Source organism: Seriola aureovittata, chromosome 9 (assembly GCF_021018895.1).
Source record: "Seriola aureovittata isolate HTS-2021-v1 ecotype China chromosome 9, ASM2101889v1, whole genome shotgun sequence".
Taxonomy (NCBI): Eukaryota; Metazoa; Chordata; class Actinopteri; order Carangiformes; family Carangidae; genus Seriola; species Seriola aureovittata.
The window spans coordinates 16,720,622-16,746,953 of record NC_079372.1 but is presented as its reverse complement, the minus strand read 5'-3'; the positions used below and the strand labels follow the sequence as shown (position 1 = coordinate 16,746,953).

Sequence of the window (26,332 nt, the reverse complement as noted above, 5' to 3'; positions counted from 1 at the left end):
AATGTGGATGGATGGGGTGTGTGTGTGTGTGTGTGTGTGTGTGTGTGTGTGTGTGTGTGTGTGTGTGTGTGTGTGTGTGTGCGCGCGTGTGTGGGGGGGGGGGGGGTCTTTTCACAAGTGAGCAACCACATAATCCCCACATCTGCACAATCTGAGTCTCCCTTTCTTGAGCATCTGTTGGTACACTTCTCCACAGACATATGTGGGTATTCACTTAGACACTGACTCTCTCTCTCTCACACACACCTACCTTGGATACTTGCACTATTTAGCTGCCTATAATATATTTTTATGGTTTAATTAATTCATCCAATAATGAGCAACTAAATCATCCAGAGTTCATTAGTAGAATATATAATCATCCTCCTTCACCTGGCTGCACCATATCCGGAGGACACACCACAGTCATTTGACACTTACTGCTGTCTGTGTGTGTGTGTGTGTGTGTGTGTGTGTGTGTGTGTGTGTGTGTGTGTGTGTGTGTGTGTGTGTGTGTGTGAGAGAGAGAGAGAGAGAGAGTCTTGGCTCTGATTCCCAATACTGTCTGGGGTCCAAATGTCGAAATGATTTGTTATTATTGATTGATATAAAAATACAAGACTTTTTCAATCGGGTTATGGTTTTGCCAGGTTGTGGTAACAGATGGGTTAAAATTGTATGCATGTGTGTGGATTGTGTGTTTAGCTTGTGTTTCATACACAATCTGGCAACCTGGATAACTTCAGACAAACATAAATCGCATGGATGCGTGTATGATCATTATTTATAATGAAGATTGAGGGCCATGCAAGTTACAGGAGACTCCAAGCAAGCCCCATAGCAAATGTAATAACCAACCTACCAAGTGTCAACATCAACAACTTACTTGACTTTATGCCAAGCAGTACTTTGTGTTTGTATCTGTAGTCTTCACAGCGCCTGCAACACTTGAATTTAAATTTGCACTTGTTGAAAATTGGTGAACCTGAACCTTCAACTGAAAGAAAAATCGAACCAAACCAAATTAATCGGTCGTATAATCATAAGTAGTTAAGTCTCGATACAGTCTTATTCATAGCCCCACAAGTCCCGCCCACCTGGACCCACCATTCAACCTTGGAGGATTTGGTTTCTCTGAGTGTTTACCTGAAATCGGCTATATTTTTATTCAATCACTCCGAAAATTGTCAGCAACTCAGAAAAGGCTCAGAGATTGGCTCACCGACCTGTTGTTACTGGAGCTCTAGAGAGAAGCCTGAGAGAGGAGATGTCAAACTACATTGAGATGGTTTCCTGTTAGGCTCACCACAGAGCGCTCTGTATTCTAAGTGGATGAGAGCAGCCATTGTGATTGGCCATGGTTATCACAGCGTCTAACACACCCGCTGTAATGTATGATAATGTATTCTTTCAGATCCTACCCCATATGCAGTATATAGGTGCTCTAGGCGCCTCTGGCTAGAAAATTACCAAAAGAGTGCAGGGGTGCCCTGAGCACGGTGGGTATGGCACGCTTTACTGCACTTCACACTGTGGCTCTTGATTCATGAAAATAGAGCCCAGAATGTCAATAAATGAAAAGAAGTGTTGACAGATTATTCATTGCTCTAAAAGTATCAGTAGCTACAGCCCAGGTAAAGAAGCCCAGAGCCCTGATCACGATGTTACCGTCTGCTCATCGTCCAAAACACTGTAAACCGGAGTCATTCACTTTCGCTTCATGCTTTCATGGCTTTAAGTCCACATTCAGGTTTCTTTTCTTTCTGCAATTCTTAAATGTCACTCAAGCCGGATCAAATCACAGCTCATTGCACAGAGCTTTGAGCGATGGCCATCTATCCATCTTTCAGGCAGGGTATTTTGAGACACTGAATCTAACATAATTTAGACCCTGGGGGACAGAAAAAGATTCAGTGGATGAAGCTGAAGACGCACTTCGACAACGTGTCACGTACCGCATGTTGAAATAGACAGCTGCTGTTCAGCTAGTTCAGCAAGGTTTTCCATCATCCGTACTTCACTTGCATTAAAAGTGGTGAACCCGGCTGGGACGCACCTGTTGTTCAGTGCTTTGTGACTTTAGAAGTTAAAAGCATTGAACAATAAGTGCACATGCGTCTGGTGCAGCGACCGTTTTTTGGTTTCGAGTCCGACCCACGGCCCTTCCCTGCATGTCAACCTCTCTCTCTCCCTGAATTGCCTGTCTATGGTGGTCTGTATACCTATATACACTGAATGTAAAGTATACACACACATACATCGTTTTTGCCGATATCGCTGCTTTGTTCCACCATCACACGAGACTCCAGTGTTGATTTAGCCTTTAATCAACAGCTGCTTAGTTAAATTAAAGTTACACCATAATAATCCACTAAAATGTACTTAAACTGTACGGCATCAACAGGGATATGATGATCCTTCACTTGTCTAGACAGATTTTACTCTTTAACTGAGCTGATGAATTAAAAAAAAAACCATCTGGAACATCAGATGTCTCGTTCTGGTTAATAACAGACATAATTGCAGCCTAATATATGAGGGAGACGCACCGCTCTGTCTCTGTGCTGCTTAAAATGGGATCTGGAGCAGATGTTGTGATGCTAGCACAAAAGTACAAATAATAATGTGGGCTAGTTAAAGCTTAGCATAGCTGAAATGCTGCTGTCTACAAGGTGATGATTCAGACTGTTCTGGGTGCTGATCCTTCACAATGCAGCAATACGTAAAGTAAAAGGTATATTATAATATTGCATACAGTTTAAAATCACTCAAACATTTACAGCACCTGAGGGGATTTTTAATCCACTGACTCATGTTATTACCCACGTTGCATTTGTGCACTTGTTCACTTGCATTTCATGCAACATTTAATCTGAGCCATAACTTTGTCAGCAAAAATATAAAAAAATAAAAAAAGCCCAATGAGAGCATTTGTTTGTTTGTTTGTTTGGTCAGAAAATGTGGTGCAGCAGAAGGACTTTCTCTCGCAGCGTCACCATCAGCTTTGATATGATCTGACTCGACTAATGCATAATCTTCCTGTATTTGGGTTGGATTACGAGAACAGAACAGATCATGTTGCCACTCCATTCAAAGTGCTCCAGGATGGGATTGCAAGCACTGAGACACCAAACAGCTATTTTTGGCAGCGTACACGGCAGCTCCCTCTCCTCTCATGTATCCATCCAATTCAATTATATCCAGATACATACATATACAAATCTAATGTGAAACACTCTCTATTTATACAGAGCTTTCACCCTCAAGTATTTTCTTTGTTGTTGAAAAATGTCATTTCCATATGAGTGCATGACCCGTCTTTACCTTTGCCTGCGACTCTTGCCTCATCTTCAGCACTTCACAAGCTTGATGGTGATGCTCTTCGTCTCTTTGCATTGTCTAAAGTTCTGTTCATCATTCCCACTCAGTTCTGCCAGACTGAGACTGACTGAGAATAAAAAACAGCAGTGGACAGAGGCTCTGGAACGGTCTGCCCAAGCAAATCAGGCCGGCTGAATCCTTGAACTCTTTTAAGCCTCTTCTGAACACATACTTTTATTGGAGAGCTTTTCCTGGTTTTACTCTCCCTCAAAGTGTTTTTATTTCTCTTAAAATTACTGGTTATTGGTTTTTATACACCTAATTGTTTTATCTGTTGTTCTCTTTGAAACCGCTTGTGTTTTGTTCATTACTGCCTTTGTCAAACACTGTAACGTGGGTTTCGAAAAGTGCTCTATTATCATTAAATACAGACACACTTCACAGGAATTAAGGATTAAAAGGAAAGCGATTACTTCAATGAACTACACTATAATGCGGCCCGTAACAATCTCTCTGCCTCAGACAATACTGATATCAACCCTCCATCAGAGTCTCACTAAAGCACCAAACAAGACAACTGTCAAAGTAATGAAGCATTATGGGAACTGTAATACAATTACTGATTTGAAATTGTAATCCCTTACACTTCCCTGTTAATGAAAAAAGTAATCCTATTAATGTAATGTGTTACTAAGCAATAAAACCCTTAGGTTATTACTGTTGTCTTCTTCCACTTTAGCTGGTGTTTTCACTGGACTCATAGATTCATTAAATCCACTCTGCTCCTCCGCTCTCTGTCCTCTTCAGTGCGACTGCTGCTGCCACTTGCAGCACTAAATTCATTAACTAGTTATTTTAAAGCTTTTATCTCCAGGGCTTTTCATTTCTTTTCCTTGAAATATTCCCTCCATCTTGTAACATGCGTTAGCAGCAGTCAGCTACTAGCTTGGTCAGTGCTAACATGAGGAACCATGCAGCCAGGTGAGACAACGTCATTGGCTGGGGGAGGGAGAGAGGTATACAGATGGCCCAAACGTGACAGGAGCCACCTCAGGAAAACTCCAGGGCCCTTTCTTACAACCTGTGCAAAGTAGCACAAAGTGTGACAGCTGTGTCAGACCAAAAAGTTGTTGTTTTCCTGTCCAGTGCCCATGTTGTTTGATGCATTGCTGTGAGGCAGCAGAAAGCAACTGCAGAATTGACCATCAATCCCGAATCCAGGCAAAGCTAAGCACATACACCTCTACATACATCAGACTGGTTGGTTATAGTTTGATGTAACTGCATAGAGACGCCTACACAGTCTGTGCACCTCCCACCTTGTGCTTTGTATTTATCACTCAAATTTCGACCGAGGGTGCAAAATATCAAAGTGAGGGTGCAAAAGCATGCAGTGCACCCTCACTTCAGTATTTCTCCCCCAGGCCTGTTTGGTGGAATCCAGCTGTTGCCATACACTCGTACTCACATGCTTTCACTTTGTGCACGAGCAGATCTGTCTCTGCTGCAGAGAGGTTCTTTCTTACTACCTGGCAAATCTGGCATTATAATAGCAGTCCATCAAGGTGCAGGCACATCTGGCATTTAAAGGGAATGGGAGATGAAACATGATTGGTTTATTGCATGTTACGCCCCCAAAACACTCCCATGATTGAACAAACAACTAAGTACAACCCTTTTGAACCATGAGCCGTTTCTTCCACCATTAAACTAGCTAGCAAAAGTGGATTTGGACTCAACCTGAATGAACTTGCTCCAGGCTCTTTAGACCGTGTGCTCAGATCATTAAAATAAGACCCCTAAGGTTTCCATTTATCGTGTAGTAAGATCTTACCTTGATCCAGATCATACTCCTCCATGGTGTTGACAAAGTGAGGTCTGGAGTAGAAGTTATGCGGCCCCGGCTGCTGCAGGCCCCCCAGGCTGAAGAGGCTTCGCTCATTGGCGGCGCAGCAGGAGAAAGCTCTACGGCTCGGGATGCAGGGGTAACGAGTCCAGCTCTTCATCTCCAGGTCAAAAGCCTCGAGCGCCGTCACCGGCATCTTTCCCTGGCGACCACCTGGAGGAGGCGGGAGAAGGCATTTATGATGACATCAAGGCTTTATGTGTCCATACTGAAATCTACTGGTAAAGTGATGTTGTAGGTTTAGTTCTGCAGTCCTGTTTTAAAAATGCAGCAACAAATCACCTCTGGATTATCATAAAGATTTGGCATCTACACAAACTCATAATTGAAATACATTTCCAGGAATATTAGCATGTCGATGAATAAAGAACTTATTCTGACAATGTTTGTCCTCATTTTCCATTTCTTGTCTCTTTTCATTGCTTTTTTAGCCCCTGCATCTGTCACAAAGGTTCCTTGGCATTTACATCGAATTCTGGCAAGCATGCAGTCCAGCGCTGGGACCACATTTCATTTTGGATTGAAAACAGAGCACAGCAGCGGGGTGTTCCCCCAGGACGCCTGCAAGTTGTTTACTTCCACAAATCATAACTTAACCTTGTAAAATGCAAGTACAAGGGCAATGCAACGTGGTGTGTGTGTGTGTGTGTGTGTGTGTGTGTGTGTGTGTGTGTGTGTGAGTGAGTGAGTGTGTGTGAGTGAGTGAGTGAGTGAGTGAGTGAGTGAGTGAGTGAGTGAGTGAGTGAGTGAGTGAGTGAGTGAGTGAGTGAGTGAGAGAGAGAGAGAGAGAGAGAGAGAGAGAGAGAGAGAGAGAGAGAGAGAGAGAGAGAGAAAGCGGGCAGCGAGGATGCAAATGATGGTGGAAGGGAGGAGAGGCTGCGGGGAGAAAGGGAGAAGAGGCTGAACTATGCGAGATGGCTACACGAGGGAGAGGGGGAGGAGAAATTGAGAGAGAGTGAGGCTCTCGAGAGCTAAATGCAAGAACAAAAAGGGGGAAGAAAGACTAGAAAATGAGTCAATGAGAGAGAGAAATTGTGCAAAAGTAAGACTGGGAAGAGAGGAGAGTGTGGAGGAGTGAGAGAAGAAAGTGGAAGAGGGTCAAACGGAGTGGGCGGGGCGGCATGGAGATCGATAGCAACAGCGAGACAAAGAGTCGAACTGAGTGGGAAGCATCAGAGTCAGAGAGGTGTGAGAGAAAAAAGGACAGTTTGAGCTATAAGATCTGTTGATTACAGTGGAGGATACTGTGTATGATTTTTTATGTATGAGAGTTTGAGTGTTGCTGCAGAATCCTACAGCTAGAGACAGATCATTTGCCAGCATCATAAAATAAGGAAACTGTTCCAGAGGTGAGAATAAATGCATCAAAACTATGCTCAACAGCATGTTGTGTAGCTCACTTCATATGTTCAGAAAAGGACGGTAAAATTATATATCATTGTTGATATATAAAATTATATATCATTGTTTATTCAATACTGGTTTTATAAGAGCATTTAATGAACACCATTTCCCATGAGTCCTTGCTATTCATGGTGTTAAATGTGCCATGTGCCTCAGAGGATGAACCTTTTTTGACTCTGGGGATCTCCTGACTTCTACTGTGGTTCCATTGTCTGGCCAAACTGCGGCACAAAACTTTGTACCGACATTCATGACACCCAGACGATAAATCCTGAGGACTTTGATTATTCTTAATTCTTTGTTTTCATCGTTTTTAAAATGAATCTGATATAAAGTAACCCAGCGAAACACCTCGTCAGAAACGCAGCATAAAAATGCAAAAGGCAACTTCTGTGAGAGATAACACAAGAATATCAAGAATATTCTGTTTTTCATGCTTCTGAAAGCAAAAATATCTCTGGGTCTTCCTGCTCTCACTCTCTCCTCTTATGCAGAACCAGGTAGTTGACTCTGTAACAACTGGTATGAATTTCCATTTGATTTGTTGCCGTTGGTTGAATCCTTGTGCACCTTTTTTTTGCCTTAAGCTCGACCCACTTTGGCTCAGCAGCAGCAAACACTTGGATGCTTTCCAAGATGCCCAAGAAAGCGGGCAGTAAAATGCTGTGTGGTGATTTGTGTTACAGGCTTGTAAGGCTTGTTGTTACAATAATATATCTATGCTTTTCCTCATGTGTCTGAGGTTGTCCTTGGCAGATGAAGGTTAGGAGATGCCGGCTGGTGTAAACACTGTTTCTGATTTACCTGCTGTTAACCGTTAAATAAGTTCAGCAGCGAGGACATTGGTCTGTGTGGTGATTTAGATCCCTGATCTGTCTTTGTTGCTGCAGAAAGGTAGTGTTATTTTAATATACAGCACATTGCAAAAGTTTGAGATAGATTTGTATTCAATGGTTATTATATATCTTTGCATTAGTAAGAAAGTAGAGGCAGAGGGCGGGCTTTTTACTTGACAGAAGAATTTTAGATCATCTGTGACTTGCAGCCAGCCCCTCTTCAGCTGTGTTTGTGTGCTGATTACCAACCCTGACATTGCTACAAAAACCTTGATTCAAATAGTGTACACACACACGCACGCACAGAAGAATTTTAAAGCAGCGTGAAGCCTGTTCAGTTACGTCATATGCCAGTAAGTCTGCTGCTGACTGGGAACGCAGAATTTAAAATCGAAGGAGGTTCATGCACCCACTGATCCGAACACACCCCCGAGTGGAGCAGCAGCTGAAGAAGCAGCATGAATTTACAAGGTACGGCAAAGTTTTCAAGTACGGGAAGTGAACAGCCATTATATGCACACTACATGACTGAGAGAGAGAGACAGAGGGGGCAGGAGAAAGAGGGATGATGACCTGGATTTCCTGTTATAAAACCAACAATGAATACCACTTTGTTCTCTTTGCACATCACCCATAACTCTGTGTGTAATGCAATATAATGTGATTGAATTCCCATGGGTGTACGTGTGTATGTGTGTGTGTGTTTCCTCTCTGTCCCATGCAGTTGTCAGGCATCATTTGCTCTAGACACACTGAGATGAATTCGTTTGCTCATCTGCAGAAGAGCTAGATGTTTTTACTGCATCATCTGATCATATCATATTTGATTTAGGTAGTTTGTTTTAGGTCTGTCTGGTCCTTCACTAACTCCACTAAGAACGTACACATACATATACACACACACACACACACACACACACACACACACACACACACACACACTGCAGTCCAGCACTCCAGTCTAAACTGCAGTGCACAGTACTTCAGAGGTCGCACCAGCCCTGACACACAGCAGAGCTCTTCCTCTGCTGCAGCCATTACTGTAACCACAGTGCTGTCAGGAGCAAAGCTGAAAGTACTATTTCAACAGACAACTTTCAAATTTTTTCTGTAGTGTCACAGTCCATGATAATGTCATTTCATGGTTGGGAGCAGCCAGAGAAACGACACTGAAAACTCACAGGTAAGTGATTCGAAAGGTTTTTGCTGCCGACTCAAAAGTTTAGAATGACATGTCCCATATGTCCCTGGTTGTATCTCTATAGAACTCTTTAATGAATAGTTTCACATATTGAGACACACACATTCACTTTCTGGAATTAATATCTCTATGTTTAACATACAGTAAGGCTACAGCCAGCAGCCGGTTAGCTTAGCTTAGCACAGAGACCTTGTTCAGATCTGGTATTAACATCCATCTCAGGTGATCTGATCACAAGCGATCAGCTCTAAGTTCAGGTGTGATCCAAGATGCTATGAGGACGAATTTGAGATCCGATCATTCAGACCAGATATTCACTCCTGAGTTAAATGACTCTGCAGTACATGCAGGTATTTATTGGCTCTGATCGGTAGCACACCCGAGTGAACATGTATCTTTTCGCCCCTTCTCCACACTGCGACATCTTTCAGAGCAAATGCAAACACACCTGTTACACTGCGCTCGGGGATGAAAGAGTGAGCTGCAGCCCTGAAATAAGTTTTAAAAACAAACAATCACTGACTGAAACATCTCCCACAGAGGCTCCAACACTTTACAGGGGCATCAACCTGGGGATGAGATGTGATGGATGTGCACTGCAGCTAACAGCTCACCGTTTCTCCCTAGCGTCTGCACGTGTGTCTGTGTGCTCTGTCACTGCATGTGATGACATTGCTCCCTGCAGTTGTGTGTGTCCTCTCAGCCAAACTCAGCTGGCAGTGTAAAAAGAGTCAGTTTACCCATGTTTAAAAAAAACCTGCTTATACTTTCTAATTTTGGTGGACAAAATGTTTTCTCTCTCTCTCTGTCTCTCTCTCTCACACACAAACACATTGACAGCGTAGCCTTCTATAGTTGGATTGGCTAAAAACAATAACGCATACGTATTTTTTTGCATATAGATCGGGGAAGTGAGATCACAAGTGGTCACTGGAGATGCATGTGGAGACACATGTTAATTCCAGGTGTGAACAGGGTCATAGGCTGATAACAGGGGGAGTCCCTACTGTTTGCTTCTTCTCATCTTACACTCCACAAGAAAGCAAATATGTGCATTTACCAAAGTGTTGAACTTTTTTGCTTAAATTTGAAAAGACAAAGGCATTAAGGGAAATATTCATTCAAAACCACAAAAGACCAAGAGTGACTCAGTGAGTTTTTACACATTGACACCACATGGTGTGACAGCTGAGAAGATGTGTTACGCTGTTTTACAAAACAGAGATAGCAAAATAGAGATACACCGCTACATAAGCAGAAAAATGACAGCAGGCCTTTAAATTCATCTGTGCTGACAGTGCAAAGAGCAGTGTAAATGTTAGAGTGATATTTGTCATGAGAAGTGATCTGACATACAACTGGTGGATCATGCACTTTATTCTTAAAATGTCAGTATTGTGTTAATGTCACTATTACATGGTTGGATTTATGGACCCGTCAGGTTTTTCAGCTCTAGATGTGAAAACACTTAAAGTACAGGTCATATTTAGGGTGTTGACTTACATGTATTGTTTCCTGTGCAAATCCCACTCGAACTTTGACCAAATGTGTTTTCACACAGTCAAATTCAAAGTGTAAAGAGGCTTACTGGTCTTTACTGACATGTTTGCTTGATGAGCATCACCAGTTTTTCTTTTTTCTTCCCTGTCCGAACTCGGTTCATATACTTTACATGTGGTTTTGTTGTCTGAAAAGTCAGACTATACTGTACAGACCACATACAGACTGTAAGACTTTTATGTCAGGGTGCACAAACTACTGAACTGATCGCAGACCAGGTGTGTGATATTACCAGACAATCACTCAAGAGGCGACTGGAGCAAACTGGTTCATTTTTATTTAAAGGGGCTATTTGTAAGTTTTCTCTGTCGTTGACGGTGGTTTCTTGCCGGGAGCAGATGGTGGTGATTGTTGCTTGTCAAAAGCTTCAGTCATCGTTGCGTTTACAAGACAAGAGGTTATAATACGCCCACTGAGCAGCGCTACGTCTTCAGGACATATTGGAGGCTACAGTGAGTCTCTATCGGAAAGTGACGAGACAGGTCGGGGCTAGCTGGTTAGCATGCTAACTTCAGTAGAAGAAGAGACATGATAGAGATAAAAGTTAACAATGGTGTTTCTTTCCACAGCTGGATAAAACTTGATGCTCGCAATGTTTACAGCTGTTAATGCTAACGATAGCTATGTAGCAATAGCAAAACTTACAAATAGCTCCATTAAATAATAATTATATATCACATACTAATTAATATCACTATAGCCTGCAAATCAACTTATACAGTATTTTTAATTGCATTTAGCTCAGTGCTGTCCACTGCTGCTTCATACTGTATGAATAGTTTCTGCTTCAGGTTCATTAAATGCAGCAGGACAGTAATGCTGATAAATCTGCAGCCTCAGAGCACAGTGCCATTACACACAGCCCTCCACTTTGTTTACCTTCATTAAATCACATGCAAATGGCACCAGGCTGCTACAAAGTCACCCCACACAACACTACACACATCACTCTGGTCAGCCATGACTCAGTGCTCTGTTGTTTATGTAGGAGCTTACAGCGGCTCATAAATCCCGTGTGTCACTGAATCCTTTTTCAACTTTCTTTTTAGCAACAGCAGCACTTCAAGTTTTATTCTTGAAGTGCATCATGATGCAAATTATGTTGTGTCTCGTTTAACGTGAGAGGAATAAAACTCAAGCAGGAATAAAACTCAAATAGTGTCATTGTATAAATGGCATCATCAACATTTTAATTACTTACTTACTCATCGTTGTACAAGTTAAATAAAAACCCACACCGCTGCCTCTGGCTTCAGATTTCAAGTGCTGTGTGTTCAGAACGTGCCACTCTGCAACATTTAGACCTGGAGAAACCTCCTTCCGTTTGTTGAGCTGTTATCGTCGTCATGGCTCACTGTGACTGACACAGCTGTTTCAGAGTGATGAGACAGAGATGTGACTTCATTAATCACCACACCTTCTGATCTATACTCCACCACAGCCAGTCCTGCACTAAATGCTGCTGCAACTGCATGAAGCCAAATTGCAGGTGAGCTTGGAGACACCAACACAGTCCACCCACCCATGATCTACCACTTTGCACTTGTGAAGTTAAAGGAGTACCTGGAAGTTTAATTCTTCTTTATTTTTACACTTATTCCTCCAGGGAACAGGGAAAAGGGCTAACATATTACAGTATATCTGGTTTTCCATGCAGCGTTACAGTATATACAGTTGTTTCTAAATGCTTTTTGTTGTAAATGTTAAAAATGTAAAATTAATGGACGTGCTTTTTTTTTTTTGCTGTGGTGAGGGAAGTACTCAGATCTTCAGCATCCGACTAACTAATGGTGGAACTATGATCACTCAGTCAGTCAATGACATTCGCGATTATAGGGCTGGCCCCGCTGTTGTGGTCCAGCCAAAAATGGTTCGTCTGAGTGTTGTTATACATATATGGATTATTATTAGACTTATTTATGTCCAAGCAGAATTTTAATGTTGTAGCAGGTGGAAATGAGACTAATTCTATTTATAATTCTATAAACTATTTATACCAACAGTCACATAACCTAATCACGTTTTGTTTGTAAAATCCTCATGTGCAAAGTACCTAATTGCAGTTGTGAGATAAATGTAGTGCAGAGCAAAGTACAGTATAAAGTAGTACCTACATATTCAAGTACATTCTATCACTGTGCACTTTCCCGTTTTCAGTAATTGCCGTATTTCTAAATGCAGCCAGTGCGTTGTAGAAATTAAGGAAAGTTTTCTCTCTCTCTCTTTTCATCTTTAACAGGGTCGTTCTGATCCTCTGGCGGAAGAAAATCATTGGAAATGGAAATGACCAAAGCTCCTTCTCTAAAGAGGTTACAGCTACTTTGTGCTGAATGTGGACTGTTGTGTTGTTGCTTTTGGCGTATAATCAAATGGATTTATCTCTTTGCAAAATGCTTTTTGTTCAGTTAGGTAAAATGATCATATCCTGCCTTGCGTGATTCCAATTTCTCTCTCAGCAGTGGTGTGAAATTTTGACCAAGTGTCAATGAGCAATAACACCCCCCCAAAGAGACACAAAGAGAACAAATGTAACCTCTGATCACAGATGGAAAACGACTGCATGAAAGTTGTGCCGAGGGGAAAAAAAAACAAAAACACAGGATCTGCACTGAACACATATTTCCTTTTTTCTTCTTTCCCGCAGAGCAGCTTTTAACTCCAACCCTGTTCTTTTTGATCAATATTATACTAAGACTGTGAGACTGTGCAGACCTGAGGGGCACATTTTTGTCTTTCCATCAGTTCATTTTACAGCTCTAAAACTGCCAGGCAGGTACAGTCACACAGGCGGAGAAAAGACTGATGGGGAAAACAGTACAACACACACATCCCCTGTGTGCGGGGGAAAGACACACTACACAACTTTTATTGAGGAGACTTCCTGTTACTTTCCCTTTACTGAATGTGCATCAAAGTAGCCCAGAGTTTCTAAATGGTCCCAAAGCCTGAGGACTGAGGCTCTTCAAATCTGTCATCCTTCACCAGCTCCCAATGTCCTCGAGGAAGTGACCAAACTTATCTAAGCAATCCCTTAACTGATATCAGCTGTGGGTCTATGTGCAGGAAATAAGATTCCCAAAAGGTGCTGCAAGATTTCTTCATTTCCTTTTTTCTTTTAACTAAACATGTTTAATAATATTTCACCATAAAAACAAGGTCAAGAAATAGGAGAAAAACGTCAAAATAACAGCATTAAAACCTGACTGAAAATAAGGTTTTGCTGCAGCTAAGTATGGTGAAAACGAAATCGTTATGGTTGCTGTAGTAACGGAACACGCTTTCCTTTCACAGCGGCCCGAAATATCAATAACAGCAAGCAGCAGAAAGATTTGTCTCTATAATTAGACCTTAAAGTAATGTTGCCACGTCTTGGCCCTCAGCAGGACCGAGCCTGAGCCGACCGAAGAGTTACAGTCAGACTGTGCAGTGAAAACTCATTTGTGCTTTTTGTGGATAGGGAAAGCTGACTTTGCCCCAATGGGATATTTTTATATTATTTTTCTATTTTGTTGGTCTGTCAAAATAAAATGAGAGAACAGCTGACCGCAGTATCATTTTTAGCTGAAATGGTTGCATTGTTATCTGTGTTGTGGGCGTGGGACGCTCAGATAGAAACAGGCAGTGTTGGTGGATGAAACTCTTGAGATATGAAAAGATAAAAAAAAGAGAGAAATGAGATGATGAGATCTCATGTCCTACCCAACATGTAGATTTTGTTTCCTGTTACGAAGGGGGTGGCTCCGTACCGCGGTGTGGGCATGGAGGTCATCGGCTGCCACTGGTCCTTCTCTGCTTCGTAGACCCTCACCAGGGCCTGGGGTGTGGTGTCTGCTCCCATACCCCCCAACGCATACACCTTCCCATCTGTGGAGAGACACACAAGACAGAAACCCACTGTGAATTAACAGCTTTTAAAAGAACTTATCATCATTTCCTCTCTTGGTGCAACAATTTGGTCAATATGTGTTCTCTCTCAAGCTTATATCCAGGTCAGTATGAGGTGAGGGGAGGAAAACATTTCTCCATACAGCCAGAGAAGGTTTCACTGTGTCCTGCCACCTCTGGTCTAGCTGTCAGGTCCACTATCTGTCTCATAAGTCTACAGTCACCCAAACAATCTGCAATATTTATGCCAAACTTCTAGATAACCCACAAATGACTTTTCCACAAGGACACGTGCAGCTACTGCAATGCCATTAGAAAATACACAGAAGCGAGAGAAAGGAAAGAGTGGAAAAGTGCTGAGCAAGCATACATGGTGCTCTTGCAGAAACACTGCAGGAGGAGAGGAGAGGACAAGATGACAGAGGAGAGGAGATAATCAGAGGAGAGGAAACGGGGAGAGGAGATGAAACAAGGAGAGAAGAGGAGAGGATTATACACTAACAGCCCATTAACACAGTTGTGACAACTTCAATCTGAAGCATAGAGAGAGAAGAGGAGAGACACAGAGGGAAGAGGGAGAGCGTCAACGTCATCCCGACGGTAACAGTTCCACGGAGCTGTGATTTAAACTGTGAGGAATAAAGCAATAATAAATCTGTCAGTCGGACCGCAGCTCAACACAAGTGTGATTGCCACGCAGTTCACAGGTTCTGACTGAGTAAATCCGATTTACTGTGGAACATAAAATGAGTGACGCAGCGAGGACACATCATCACATAAAGCGTGTCGCAATGCATGAACGTGGAGAGGTGGGGCGGGAATGTGAAATATACAGTGTATGTGTGAGTGTTGAGCAGACCGCTAACTGCAAAGTGTAAGCACTAATGCTGCCTCAGTGAGCTTTCTGTAAGGAGCAACTTTCCGTTCTATTGAGCTTCATTTGTGATTTCACTAGTGTGGATTGACACTGTAATGACTTTTTGGTGAGATCACCTTCCTGATGCACGAGGAGAGTCCGAGCTAACGGTTCTGTGAGGCTTTGACACCCAACGAAACCAAACTGTTAGATGTCTGAAGCTTTGTAGTCATCCAGGTCATGGTTATGGTGAACTGTCTCTAGGAGAAGTAAAGAACTGAGTAACATCAAAGGCCTTGATAACAACCCCACAGAGGCTAAAAACCTGGGTCTCCTCACCAGTCAGGCCACGTCCACACTAATACGTTTTAGTTTTAAAACACAGTGTGGACGTAGCCTCGGTCACAACTGAAGAAGCCTCTTGGATGAGAGGTGAAATGTTTTCAACTCTCTACAACCAAGTCAAGCTGCCCTCCATTCAACTTTTCTTGGATGTTAGAGAGACAAACCAAAGCATGAAATTTGACCTGATGATGGTGCTAGATTAAAAATCAAGGGATTAAAAGTTGAAATGGTATGATAATACCAAAAAAAAAAAAACAGTTCTATATTTAACTTCAGATCTCAAATGTCAACCTCATATTTGCTAGAAGAAAGATCATCAAAGAATGACCCTGAGAGTAAACACACTGGACTTCGTGCAAGAACATTTTCATATTCTTATCCTAATTCTTTCTTACTTTTTTCTGTAACATTTGCTCATGCAAGTGTCCAAACTTGTCATGAATTGCTCATTTCAATTTAATGAATACCACCAGTGCATGAGGAGCTGCCCTTAATGAGATCATTAGCACAGTAGATCCCCCTGAATTGTGATGGTTTGTGATGTGGTTTCACCAGCTGTTTGTAAGTTCAAACTTAGCCTGGTTCTCACACAAGTGTTTAAAAGGGGCTGTATTTATAACTTATCTCTGCCACCGAACGTGCTTTCTTGCCGGGAGCGGGTGGTGGTGATTGATGCTTGACTAAAGCTTCGGACATCGTTGCAATTACGAGACAAAAGGTTATAATACTCCCCCTGAGCAACGCTACCTCTTCATGGCAGGGTAGAAGAAAAGATGTGATAGAGACGAGAGTTAACACTGGCGTTGCTTTCCAGCGCTGGAGACAGGAACGCAGTTTAATGCTGAACTCTCAATGTTTCCTCCAGCGTGGTAAGCAAAAAGCTGTTAATGCTAGCCATGTAGCAAGAGCAGAACTTACAAATTACACATCACACGAACCAGCTCTTACCTAGAGATTAGACATCGCTAAATATTAAAACCTACTAACTGCCTGGAGTAACTGAACAAACTGCCAAACTCACATAAGCTTTGTCAGTTTTGCTAATGTAGTGTAACCCATGATCATAAATTAAGGATTACAAGGGAAAAAATTAAGTGACTAACAGTCTCCGGGAAATAGAAGCTCCCATGTGTGAGTTTGTGTGCATGTGCATGTGTGTCAAACAGAAGATAAATAGAAATGATAATAGTGAGAAGTAAATTCAATTAAGCAACAGTCAACAATATGTGTGTGTGTGTGTGTGTGTGTGTAAGATTAAGCGTCTATATAGAGGAAATTATTTCCCATGCAGGATATGTGTCTGTGCTCGGCACAAAGAAAGTCCTCCAGACGTCTGTCAGACTAAATTTCTTGTACTTGAGTTTTTACACTTCCTTTGTTACAGCAGTGTGATAAATGTCTCCATGTATAATGAAATGAGAATCTGTTTTCACTGAGATTAAATGTGTAAAAAGTCTTGCCCGGAGAGGCGTTTGGAGATCTGAAAGTTTCTTTTTAAACCAGTTCTCTGGGGGAAAATTAATACAAAATGCAGCATGTACACAAGACTTTGATCCTGTATAAGACACTGGACCAAATGTATTCTGGGAAAAGACAGAGTATCTCTCTTGTAATATTTTATAGTGCATTCAGAGAGTGCTCAAACTCAATCTGGGGAGAACAGCCCTGGTAAGAGGTGAGCAAACCTAATGGGCAATCTGACTGAGCTGAAAGTTTCTTCCATCTCCACACAGGATGTCTGCTTAGGAAATGGGGTTGGGTGCAATGAAAGCATCATAGACTGGTTCTAGGGATGTGAAATGTCATTTCTCTGGCAGCGAAGGAGCCGGGGTTGTTGAGGGAGGTCAAGTGGTACCAACCAGATACAGCTGCATCAAGCAAAAACCTCTGGGGCTGAAAAATTAGGCCAACACAGAAGTGCCAAAAACCGCAGTTCCTCGAATGGCCACTTGAGGCTGGCTCCAAAAGAGAGTCAATCCGCATAGACTGATATTAAAAAAGCCAACTTCACAGCAGAAATAAACATGTCTACAGCCTGGAACCAAAAACAGCTTTGGTCTCTATGGTTAATTTTTTGCTTTGTGACAATTGTCCGGGGTAGAATATTTATATAACACACGCTTTGAGTGGCAGGTGGGTGAGTGTATGCTTTTTTCACAAACCTAAAGAACCTCCAACTCCATTGCATACCTCCACCTTTGAAACTTAGTCTACACCCTTGTAAAGGTATACACTTCGAATTACTGACAGTGTCACGTGATGATAATCATCCACCAACCCAGGCTGTGATTTAGGAGACCATACGTGCTTGACATTAACTGTCCACCCAAACTATTAACTGTGACCAGCGGCATCACAGCAGCTGCCTTTGAGTGCGTGTGTTCATGCCGGTGTGTGCACTCTCGCCATTTGGCCCAGCCTCGGTCTAATCATGCGCAATCGCCTCTAATTAAGGAAACCGTGCTCTATTCTCTGCCCGTCACCCTGGGAGACTCCATGGAAACCACAGCGTAACCTACAGACTGTTATTATGGGGTGGGTGTTTGGCAGGTTGGTGCTTGGCGAATAAAATCCGTCACCACTCAGAGCCAGATCCCTGAGTTACTACCTGGAGCTGAGTGATTAAAAAAAAAAAAAAAACACAACAAAGCTTTTCTGGAGAAAATGTGCTCATGATGCTCTGAACTGACCAAACACATGATCAAAAACAACAACAACAACAACGCACAAAATTGCAAATGCACCAGCATCAGCAGATATGAAGAACTGAGTGGATGTATGTGACACATTAGTTATGCTTTATATTTCTGTCCTCCTCCTTTGTAACTCTGCTACACAAGCTGAACCTGCTGCTTTGATTCCTCCACAGCACATCTTTCATCACTCTCTGCATCTGTGTCCCTCTCTTGTTGATATCATGTCGCCTGTCCCTCATCTTCTTCCCTTTTTTTTCGGCCCTGCATCCTCCTCTCACTCCAACTTTCGCTTTACTTTCATCGTTTTCCATCCCTTTTTTCTCCCATTCAGTCTAACTGACTGCCTCATCCGTCACATCTCTGTCTCTTTTGTCTCTTGCCTATAATTTTATCCTTTTATCCTTCCTTCTCATCTTTTTTTCCATCCCTCCTTATTTATTTGCATCCCATAATGCATCACTCTGCCCCTGTATTGGATGCTCTGCTATAGTAACAGCACCGAAAGAAAGAAATGACAGAGAATGCGTAATTGCTATACGTTATTAGATACATTTTCAAGTAAACGTCATCACCATCATAGAATAATAAGAATAATTTACAGATCCCATATTGTATAAGTGTGATTTCCATGTCTCTTGATTATAGATCAGGTCTATGTTCTATATTAATACTGTGAAAGTATCAAAGCCTCAGTCCACAGAGAAATGCACACAGCCTGTATTCAGAAACTGAGCCTTAAAACGAGCCATCAGGACTTCTGTAACTTTGTGATGTCACAACAAAGCAGGCACCACTCTCAGCCATGCCCAAAGCCCCGTCCACCTGGATCCACCATCCAACCAGTCAGAAGAGAGGCTCAGAGCCTGTCAAAACCACAAATACATCATCTTCTTATGGATATCAAAACTTCAATTAAAAACACAGGAAAAGTGTCAAACAGGGGACCTTTAAGTGTACTTTTTGCAGGATATCATATCAGAGTGTTGCAACTTGCTAACATGTTACTCATCTTACAGTACAAACTGAAAGCATGGAAGGAAAACCTGCAACTGGAAATTTCAGATGAAGATTGGAAAGCAGCTTACACTACTACTCATACTAAGTCTATAAATACACATCTTAAAACTAATACAGTTGAATGGTTAATGGACATACTGTATGTAACACCGGTGGAATTAAATCCATATAGTACAATTATACAAGACATGTGAAAAAAATATATAGTTTCATTTTATTTGACAATGCAGAAAGTTTAAAAGTTAAAAGTTATAATTGATGATTACTTCAAAATGAATCCTTAACTTTTTCTGCTTATTTCCAGAGAAACATAATCACTGTCACGTGTTAGCAGGACCCAAATGCAGGCAACACAAAAAACTGGAAGGTGCAATGCAAGTGCTTTGGTAAAAACGCAGCCCAAACAAAACTCACAAGAAGGCCATCAGGAACCAAACACAGGAGATCCAACTCAGGAACAACAGGATCGGCTGCAAACAGAAAATCAAATGCCCAAAACACGAGGGAAACAGAACAGAAAACGTCTCTGGGAACAAAACAGACCAACTGACAATGACAGAGACTTGAATACACGAGGGAGGCAACGGTGATTGAACACAGGTGAAATGAGACAAAGACAGGAAGTAAAACGAGCATGAGACACACAAAGAAAGTGATTTCAAAATAAAACAGGAAATGACCAAATGTCCGAACATTTAAAGTCAAACAAAGTATAAACAAAAAGAGATGTAGAAATTTAAATAAAAATATTATCGCAGAGAAAAGTAATATTTTTCATGCTGCATCAAATTATGTTCATGTTCAATGTAATTATTGCACTGAGAGGAAAAAAGAGGAAGACACAATTAAACAGCTTCAGAGAGAAGCAGCAACACACAAATTAAATTTAATTAGCTGATAATTAATATTTAGTCTTTCAGTCTGTCTTTTACACTCTTATAATTGTCAGAATTTGCTCTTCTCTCTCCTTGAGGCTGATGTCTAACACTATATTAATGTAAGGTTGATAAAAAAAATACATAAAAGGAGAATTTCATTTTGATTCACCTTCAGTAGTCACTCTGTTTAATCAGTTGGAGAATTTTATAACAAAGCTTCATCCTTTTCATGTTTTTTTTTTTCCTAAAGGTTTTAATAACTTTTCAAACATTTGTTTACTGTCAACCTGTTGGCCTGTTAAGTTCAAGTGAAGGTTAATGGAGCCCTTATATAATCTGACTGGTGACAAATCATCGGGCCAGAGCTCCTATTTTTAGAGGCCTCAGGCTCAGTCTGGAGTAAACACACTCAGAGCGAGGAAGACGATGACAGCAAAGACGAGAGTGAGCAAATAAGGAGAACGAGAGCAGAAGGTGAGGACGGGTTTCTCAAACCTACAAAAAGGTTTTATTTGCATTTAATCTGTTTGGGTAAATACATTTTGAAAGAAATGTAATTGGTGACCACAGACATAATGACAGATTTTTAAGAGTTTTAAGATTTGAATCGTAAGAACAAACACACCAGACGATTCAGTCAAGATGCAGGACCAAATAACAACCATGGAGTGAACAATCATCATCAGCTGGTTGCACTTGTGAGTGCTGAGAGGATACAATCAGCACAAACTGGAAGAGTGTAAATGACAGAGCAGACAGCTGACACTACAAAGTAGAGTCCGAAAGACGTGGTCGTTTACCAGGTACGGATGTCCAATAAAAAGTCACTATCAAGCTGAATTATAGGAAACGTTGGGTCCAGCATTTTTAGAGCTTGACCCCCACTAGGGAGTAAAAATCAGGATATATCAGCCTCTGCTGCTTTTATATTGACGATTCTTTTCTCTATCTGTCTCTTGTGAATTCAGATTCATGGAAGCGCAGCACGTAATCAGTGAAGAGCCCTTTTAAGGTTTCGGAAAGGTCATAGTTTGGGTAAATATTTTTTTTTAAAAGTCACTGTGTCACATCTTGTGCTTAAAGTCAGCATTGGTTATTTTAGTATGTTTTTACATAAACATTTGTATAAGTTCCTTGTTATGTTGAGAAAAATGTACTGCAAATGAGCTGTATAATAAAAAAAACACATGAGTGACACCAGAGGGTTTGAGTCCCCGTCTGTGGTTCGGTTTAGGCAACAAAGCACTCTGGTTAAGGTTAGACGAAGATCAGGATCATGAAGTAAAGATAACCTGTGTCTTGCTTAAAGTCAGTAAGTTTTGACTCACTGATTAAATCATAAAAATGTTGATGACTCTTCAGTTGCTCCGAGCAGATACTGTTTTGCAGATATATTCAAATGAATGCATGAATTAAAAGTTTTATTTTTGTCCAGTCATTTATATCGCCCATCTCTCCTGGGATTAAACAACAACAAACCGAGTTTACAGTAGACACACCCACCAGCATCTAACAGCACAATATATCAATAGCTTACATATAGTGTCCCAGATATCTGACAGCAATGGAAAATGTAATAAATAAATGAGCACAGCCTGACATAAATACATATATAAACATTATATAAACAAAATCTACATTTATGCACTGATTCATGACAGTTAACACAGTGTTCGTCTGATTCAGTGCATGAATAATTTATGTCTATAATCCATATAAAGCAAAGTATGAAGGTTTTACTTGTCAAGTTTTTCCTCTTCAGATCCGTGATTTACAAATATGTTCAGTAAATGCGAAGACGACGTCAGAAAGGTTTTCGATTAAAACTCCATCCTCACTTATAATCAAATATGAATCTGCAACTTGAACTTTCAGTGACTTTGCTCATTAAAAATGTTTCCTAGTTTTGTTGGCTGCATCATGTTCCTGTCAAAACAGATTTCCTGCTGCAGTTTTTTAGCAGCATGTAAACATTATTCCCAGTGGCCAGTGTTTCACATGAGAGAGGGAAAGTTCAGCCCAACTTTACAATGCACAGAGCGTAGCTGCAACAGGCAGGACATGAACAGAGAGCTGGACAGCTGATGGGTAACAGAGGCAGGTGGAGCGCTGCGGCGGTTTGGGGACGGACGGCTTTAATATCACGTCAGTCACGTCACCAAAGTAAAAGAGAGGGAGGTGATAAAAGAAGTAAAGACGGAGGATTCCATTAAAAACCTGAGATAAAGTCACACAGAAAATTGCTCGGCCTTCTTCAAAACTCGACCTAACTATTACTGAAACTGGCTTGTCCACCAAAAAAAAAAATAAAATAAAATAAAAAAAGAAGAGGGACAAAGTTGTGCTGTGTTTCTGTGATGACGGTCCGTACTGCTGCTGTGATGGATGGAAGACGATCTCCCACAGCGACATTTAAAGGGCACAGCACTCTTCCTAATGAACAATCGTCAATGGTAGATCAATAAAAGTCTCCGGCCTGCTGATAGCCACAGTCACCACACACTACCTATGGACTTGTGTGTGTGTGTGTGTGTGTGTGTGTGTGTGTGGGGGGGGGGGGGGGGGGGTCTTATCTTTAGGAGGATCAATTTTCCTCACAAAGACGGAGATGGAGTCTGGCTGTTTTTTTTCTTCTGTCCTTCACTGATGTGCCACCTCTCCAATCAGCAGCCAAGGAGTGTGATGCAGAATGACTGATGTACAACCGCACTGTACTGTAGGTTCTCACACACACACACACACACACACACACACACACACACACACACACACACACACACACACACACACACACACACACACACACACACACACACACACACACACACACACACACACACACACACACACACACACACACAGACAGACACAGGGTGGGGGTCAATAGTACAGGTATATAGTGGAGCGATCACATTGTCCTCTTAAGTGAGGCTAAGGGTCAATCAATAGTCCCGTCAAAACCTCCACGTGAAGACCACCCATGAGGAGGGGAAGGATCAAAGTGTATTTGCAGGCTTGAAAGAACTCAGAAGCAGGATGAACACAGAGTTCAGATTGATGGTGGAGGCAGAGCAGAGGTGAAACAGCTTCATAAAGAGAGGACACAGACGTGCTGCAGCTGTTTTACTCTTGAATGTGAATGCAGTATGGGGACTTGACAAAAATAGATTAAGGAAGCACATGGTGGATTTTATATAAACAACACGGCCATGTGCATATACAGTATATTTACATATACTGATTTCTATACTACTACTGAGCTATCAATACCACTGATTTTTGAGAATAGTAAGAAGACTGAAGTTGTATTTGTAAGTAATAAATAATGATGCATTCACCTCATAAAAGAAAACATTTTTTCAATCCCACTTCCACAGGATTACCAAAGGTTAGGCTCAATCCCCGTGTCCCCCCCTAAAGCCTGAGCCCTGAACCCTCACAGACTTATAGCTGACATCGCCTGGTGAGTGATTTAGAGTGAGAGGCTGCAAGGGCTCAAGATGGTGTAAAAAGGAATGGGACAGCACTCTGTGACGCATAACGTTACCTTGACGACGCCAAAACATGTCCCTTCGCTCCGTGTTTGTAAACACAGTAATAATGTTGGATGAGATCTGATGAAAGCAGATTTGGAATTTATCATCAGGCCATCATCGGACAAATGACTACACACAGCTCTTCCTGTGACTCACCAGTGAGCCATGTGTTTGTACTGACATGTAAACTTTGGGTTCGTTCCAGACTGGCTTCTTTGGTGACCGTTCTTCTTCTGGTTTCCATTTTAACACTTCTGGGCGTACCCTGATACATTGACATTTACTCGTGATTTACAATTCGGGGATATCACTAAAGCTTCAGTGCAGTAGGAGATCTTGGTGTAACCATGGTAACCAGTGTTTAACATCACAATGCTATGAACTGTGGGTAATTCCCTCATGCAAAGTCTGCAGAAATGCGGACTTACAGAAAGTAAAAATATACATACACATATATATATATATATATATATATATATATATATATATATAGCGATATATTCTTGCTACACAACAGTTTGAAACAAATATGCAAGAATACAGACATATAATGATCTATTTTTGAATCGAAAACGGCCCCACGCCAGAGTTCCAGCGCAGTGACAGAGAACCTAAAGCCATGCCACTCTCTTTCTATTCTAATCTCTAGTCCATAATAAAGTTTCTTACTGAAGGTTAGGCTCTAACTGTGGATTATTAAAAGTCAATATAATTTGCAGTTACAAGTGTCATGATAAACTGTTTAACAAGCCTCCTTTAGACATGAACTGAAACTTTTTATTAAATGTCTTTCATTTTCAATATTAATCATCTTTAAATGAAATTCATGTAATGAGCTACATCAGAGGTTTGGAGAGGAGAGAGTGAGAGAGGCACAGAACTTGAGTGAGGTAGATGGAAAATGAGGGAGACCAGCTGCAGTCAATTAAAACTTCACTTAATTTATCAGCCACCGTATTCAGAGGCACATGTATAACTGGAAGGTAATGCATTTATATGAACAGTTACACCCAGTGATTCCAGCCTCTCATATTTCCCATACATATATAATTTGTTTTCATCTTGCAGTGATGATGATGCCGTCCACCTGCTCCCACCTGCATCAGAGCTGGATGCTGCTGCAGGTACAGCACCTGGCTCCGAGAGAGGCCGTCCTACAGACACCACTCTTCTATAATCATGACCATTACAGAAATCTGAGCATAACAGATGTCAGATTTCAGACTTCAGTTAGTGCTGGGCAAAGACAAATTTTAAGATCATCTGGCATTTTTCACACAGGGTCATTTAATTAAAGTTGTTAAAGAGAGAAAATAAAAAGTCTCTGAGCTAATGAGCTCATTAACATCTACTGTTCTCATCATTTAGATCATTCGTTCAGAATTTTTATTCGGTCTACAACTACAAACTAATTATTTGTGAACATCACTTCACAAGATCAAAATCTTAATGAATCTAACTTGAGCCCATAAAAAAAAAACCATCTAATGTTCAAAACAAAGCAAGCTGAAAGTAATGCTCAGGTACACTCCACAAGGGAAACAATCAAGAGAAAAACAAAAGAAAGGATTTTGGCAAAGGCACCAAAACGTCCGTCTCTGTGCTCTGTGAGAGTTAACAAATAAAAATAAAAGAGGACTCTGAGACATTTGCGAAAGCCATTTCTGACAGAACAACAACATCTAAAGCTGGCGGCACCCGGGAATAAGCAAACAACTCTTAAGTTATATGTCGACTCCTCTGGACCTATCAGCTGACTTTTCCATTTCCTTCGCTGCCGTCATGTTCTCTCTCCTTCACTGAACTCACAGTCCTGCAGCACAAAACCTTCCCTCACCACCTCACCCTGTATGTCTGCATTTACTGACATTTACGTGTCTTCTTCGAGATAAATGATGCATATGTCAGCATTGCACCCGCTTCACTCCAAAAATAGTCACAGTTGCCACCGAGGTAGGGATTCAAAATCATAATTACAGTATCTGCCTGTGGCACCCGGGCTCATTAAGCTTTTTACTCCTCTTGTTATGTGGGGACCTGGCAGCCTGAGCCCATGTCCTCTTTACACTTCAAACTGTGGTTTAGGAAAACGGGCACTCAGGAAATTCGATTTTGATCTTAAGCCCACTAGGAAAAGTCAGAGTGGTTCAGTGTGCGACTGAGTAGAGATCATATTAGGTTTGACAGGAATCAAATAGTGATAGCAGGGAAAGGCTGCGTTAATTACTGCTACTGTGACAAAGATAGAGACTGAAAACACCAAATGAAGGAAATGTGTGTGAAGTTTTTGTTTCTGTTTGACTGAAGTTAATTCCTGAGATATTTTTTATGCTGGTACCAGGCACAGAGCAGAGTTAGTGCTGCCAGGGTTCGTCTCCCTCCGTGGTTGTAATCATACACACTCACTAGGTTCTGTATTAATACTGTGAAATTATCAAAGCGCTCAGTCCACAGAGAAATGCACACAGCCTGTATTCAGAAACTGAGCCTTAAAAACAGCCGTCGGGACTTCTGTAACTTTGTGATGTCATAAAAAAGTCACCACTCTCAGCCATGCCCCAAGCCTTCAGGTTTCCAACCTCACAGGATTTGGTTTCTCTGAGTGTTTACCTGAAATCTGTCGATTTTTATACAACCACTCAGCCAATCAGAAGAGAGGCTCAGAACCTCTCTTTGGATTGGCTCATCAATCTGTTGTTGCTAGAGCTCCAAAGAGACGCCTGAGAGGAGATGTAGATCTACATTGAGATGGTTTTTGGTTCTTAAAACCAAATATATTTTCATATGGCTCAACACTTCAAATAAAACATAGGAAAAGTGTAGAATATGGGACCTTTAACATCCTCAGAGGAACACATGCAGCTCTGTGTTTAGGATAACTGCCCCTCCAGTATATCTCAAATGGACCATTA

General features: G+C 41.4%; 1 protein-coding gene and 1 long non-coding RNA gene across 3 annotated transcripts in view; one reads left to right on the top strand and one right to left on the bottom strand.

The window, feature by feature from the left end:
* LOC130174955 (kelch domain-containing protein 8B-like) overlaps positions 1-26,332 on the bottom strand; it is a 163,413-nt gene that overhangs the window by 41,592 nt on the left and 95,489 nt on the right. For both annotated transcript variants that reach the window (XM_056385208.1, XM_056385207.1), the window contains 2 exons: positions 13,907-14,071; positions 5,135-5,359 (listed from right to left, as the gene is read on the bottom strand). In XM_056385208.1, the coding sequence (XP_056241183.1) occupies positions 5,135-5,359; positions 13,907-14,071 (390 nt within the window). The remainder of the gene's footprint in view (positions 1-5,134; positions 5,360-13,906; positions 14,072-26,332) is intronic.
* LOC130174957 (uncharacterized) lies at positions 20,293-24,829 on the top strand. The gene is made up of 3 exons (XR_008828666.1): positions 20,293-20,358; positions 22,464-22,600; positions 24,489-24,829. It is a non-coding gene; the product is annotated as an uncharacterized LOC130174957 (long non-coding RNA).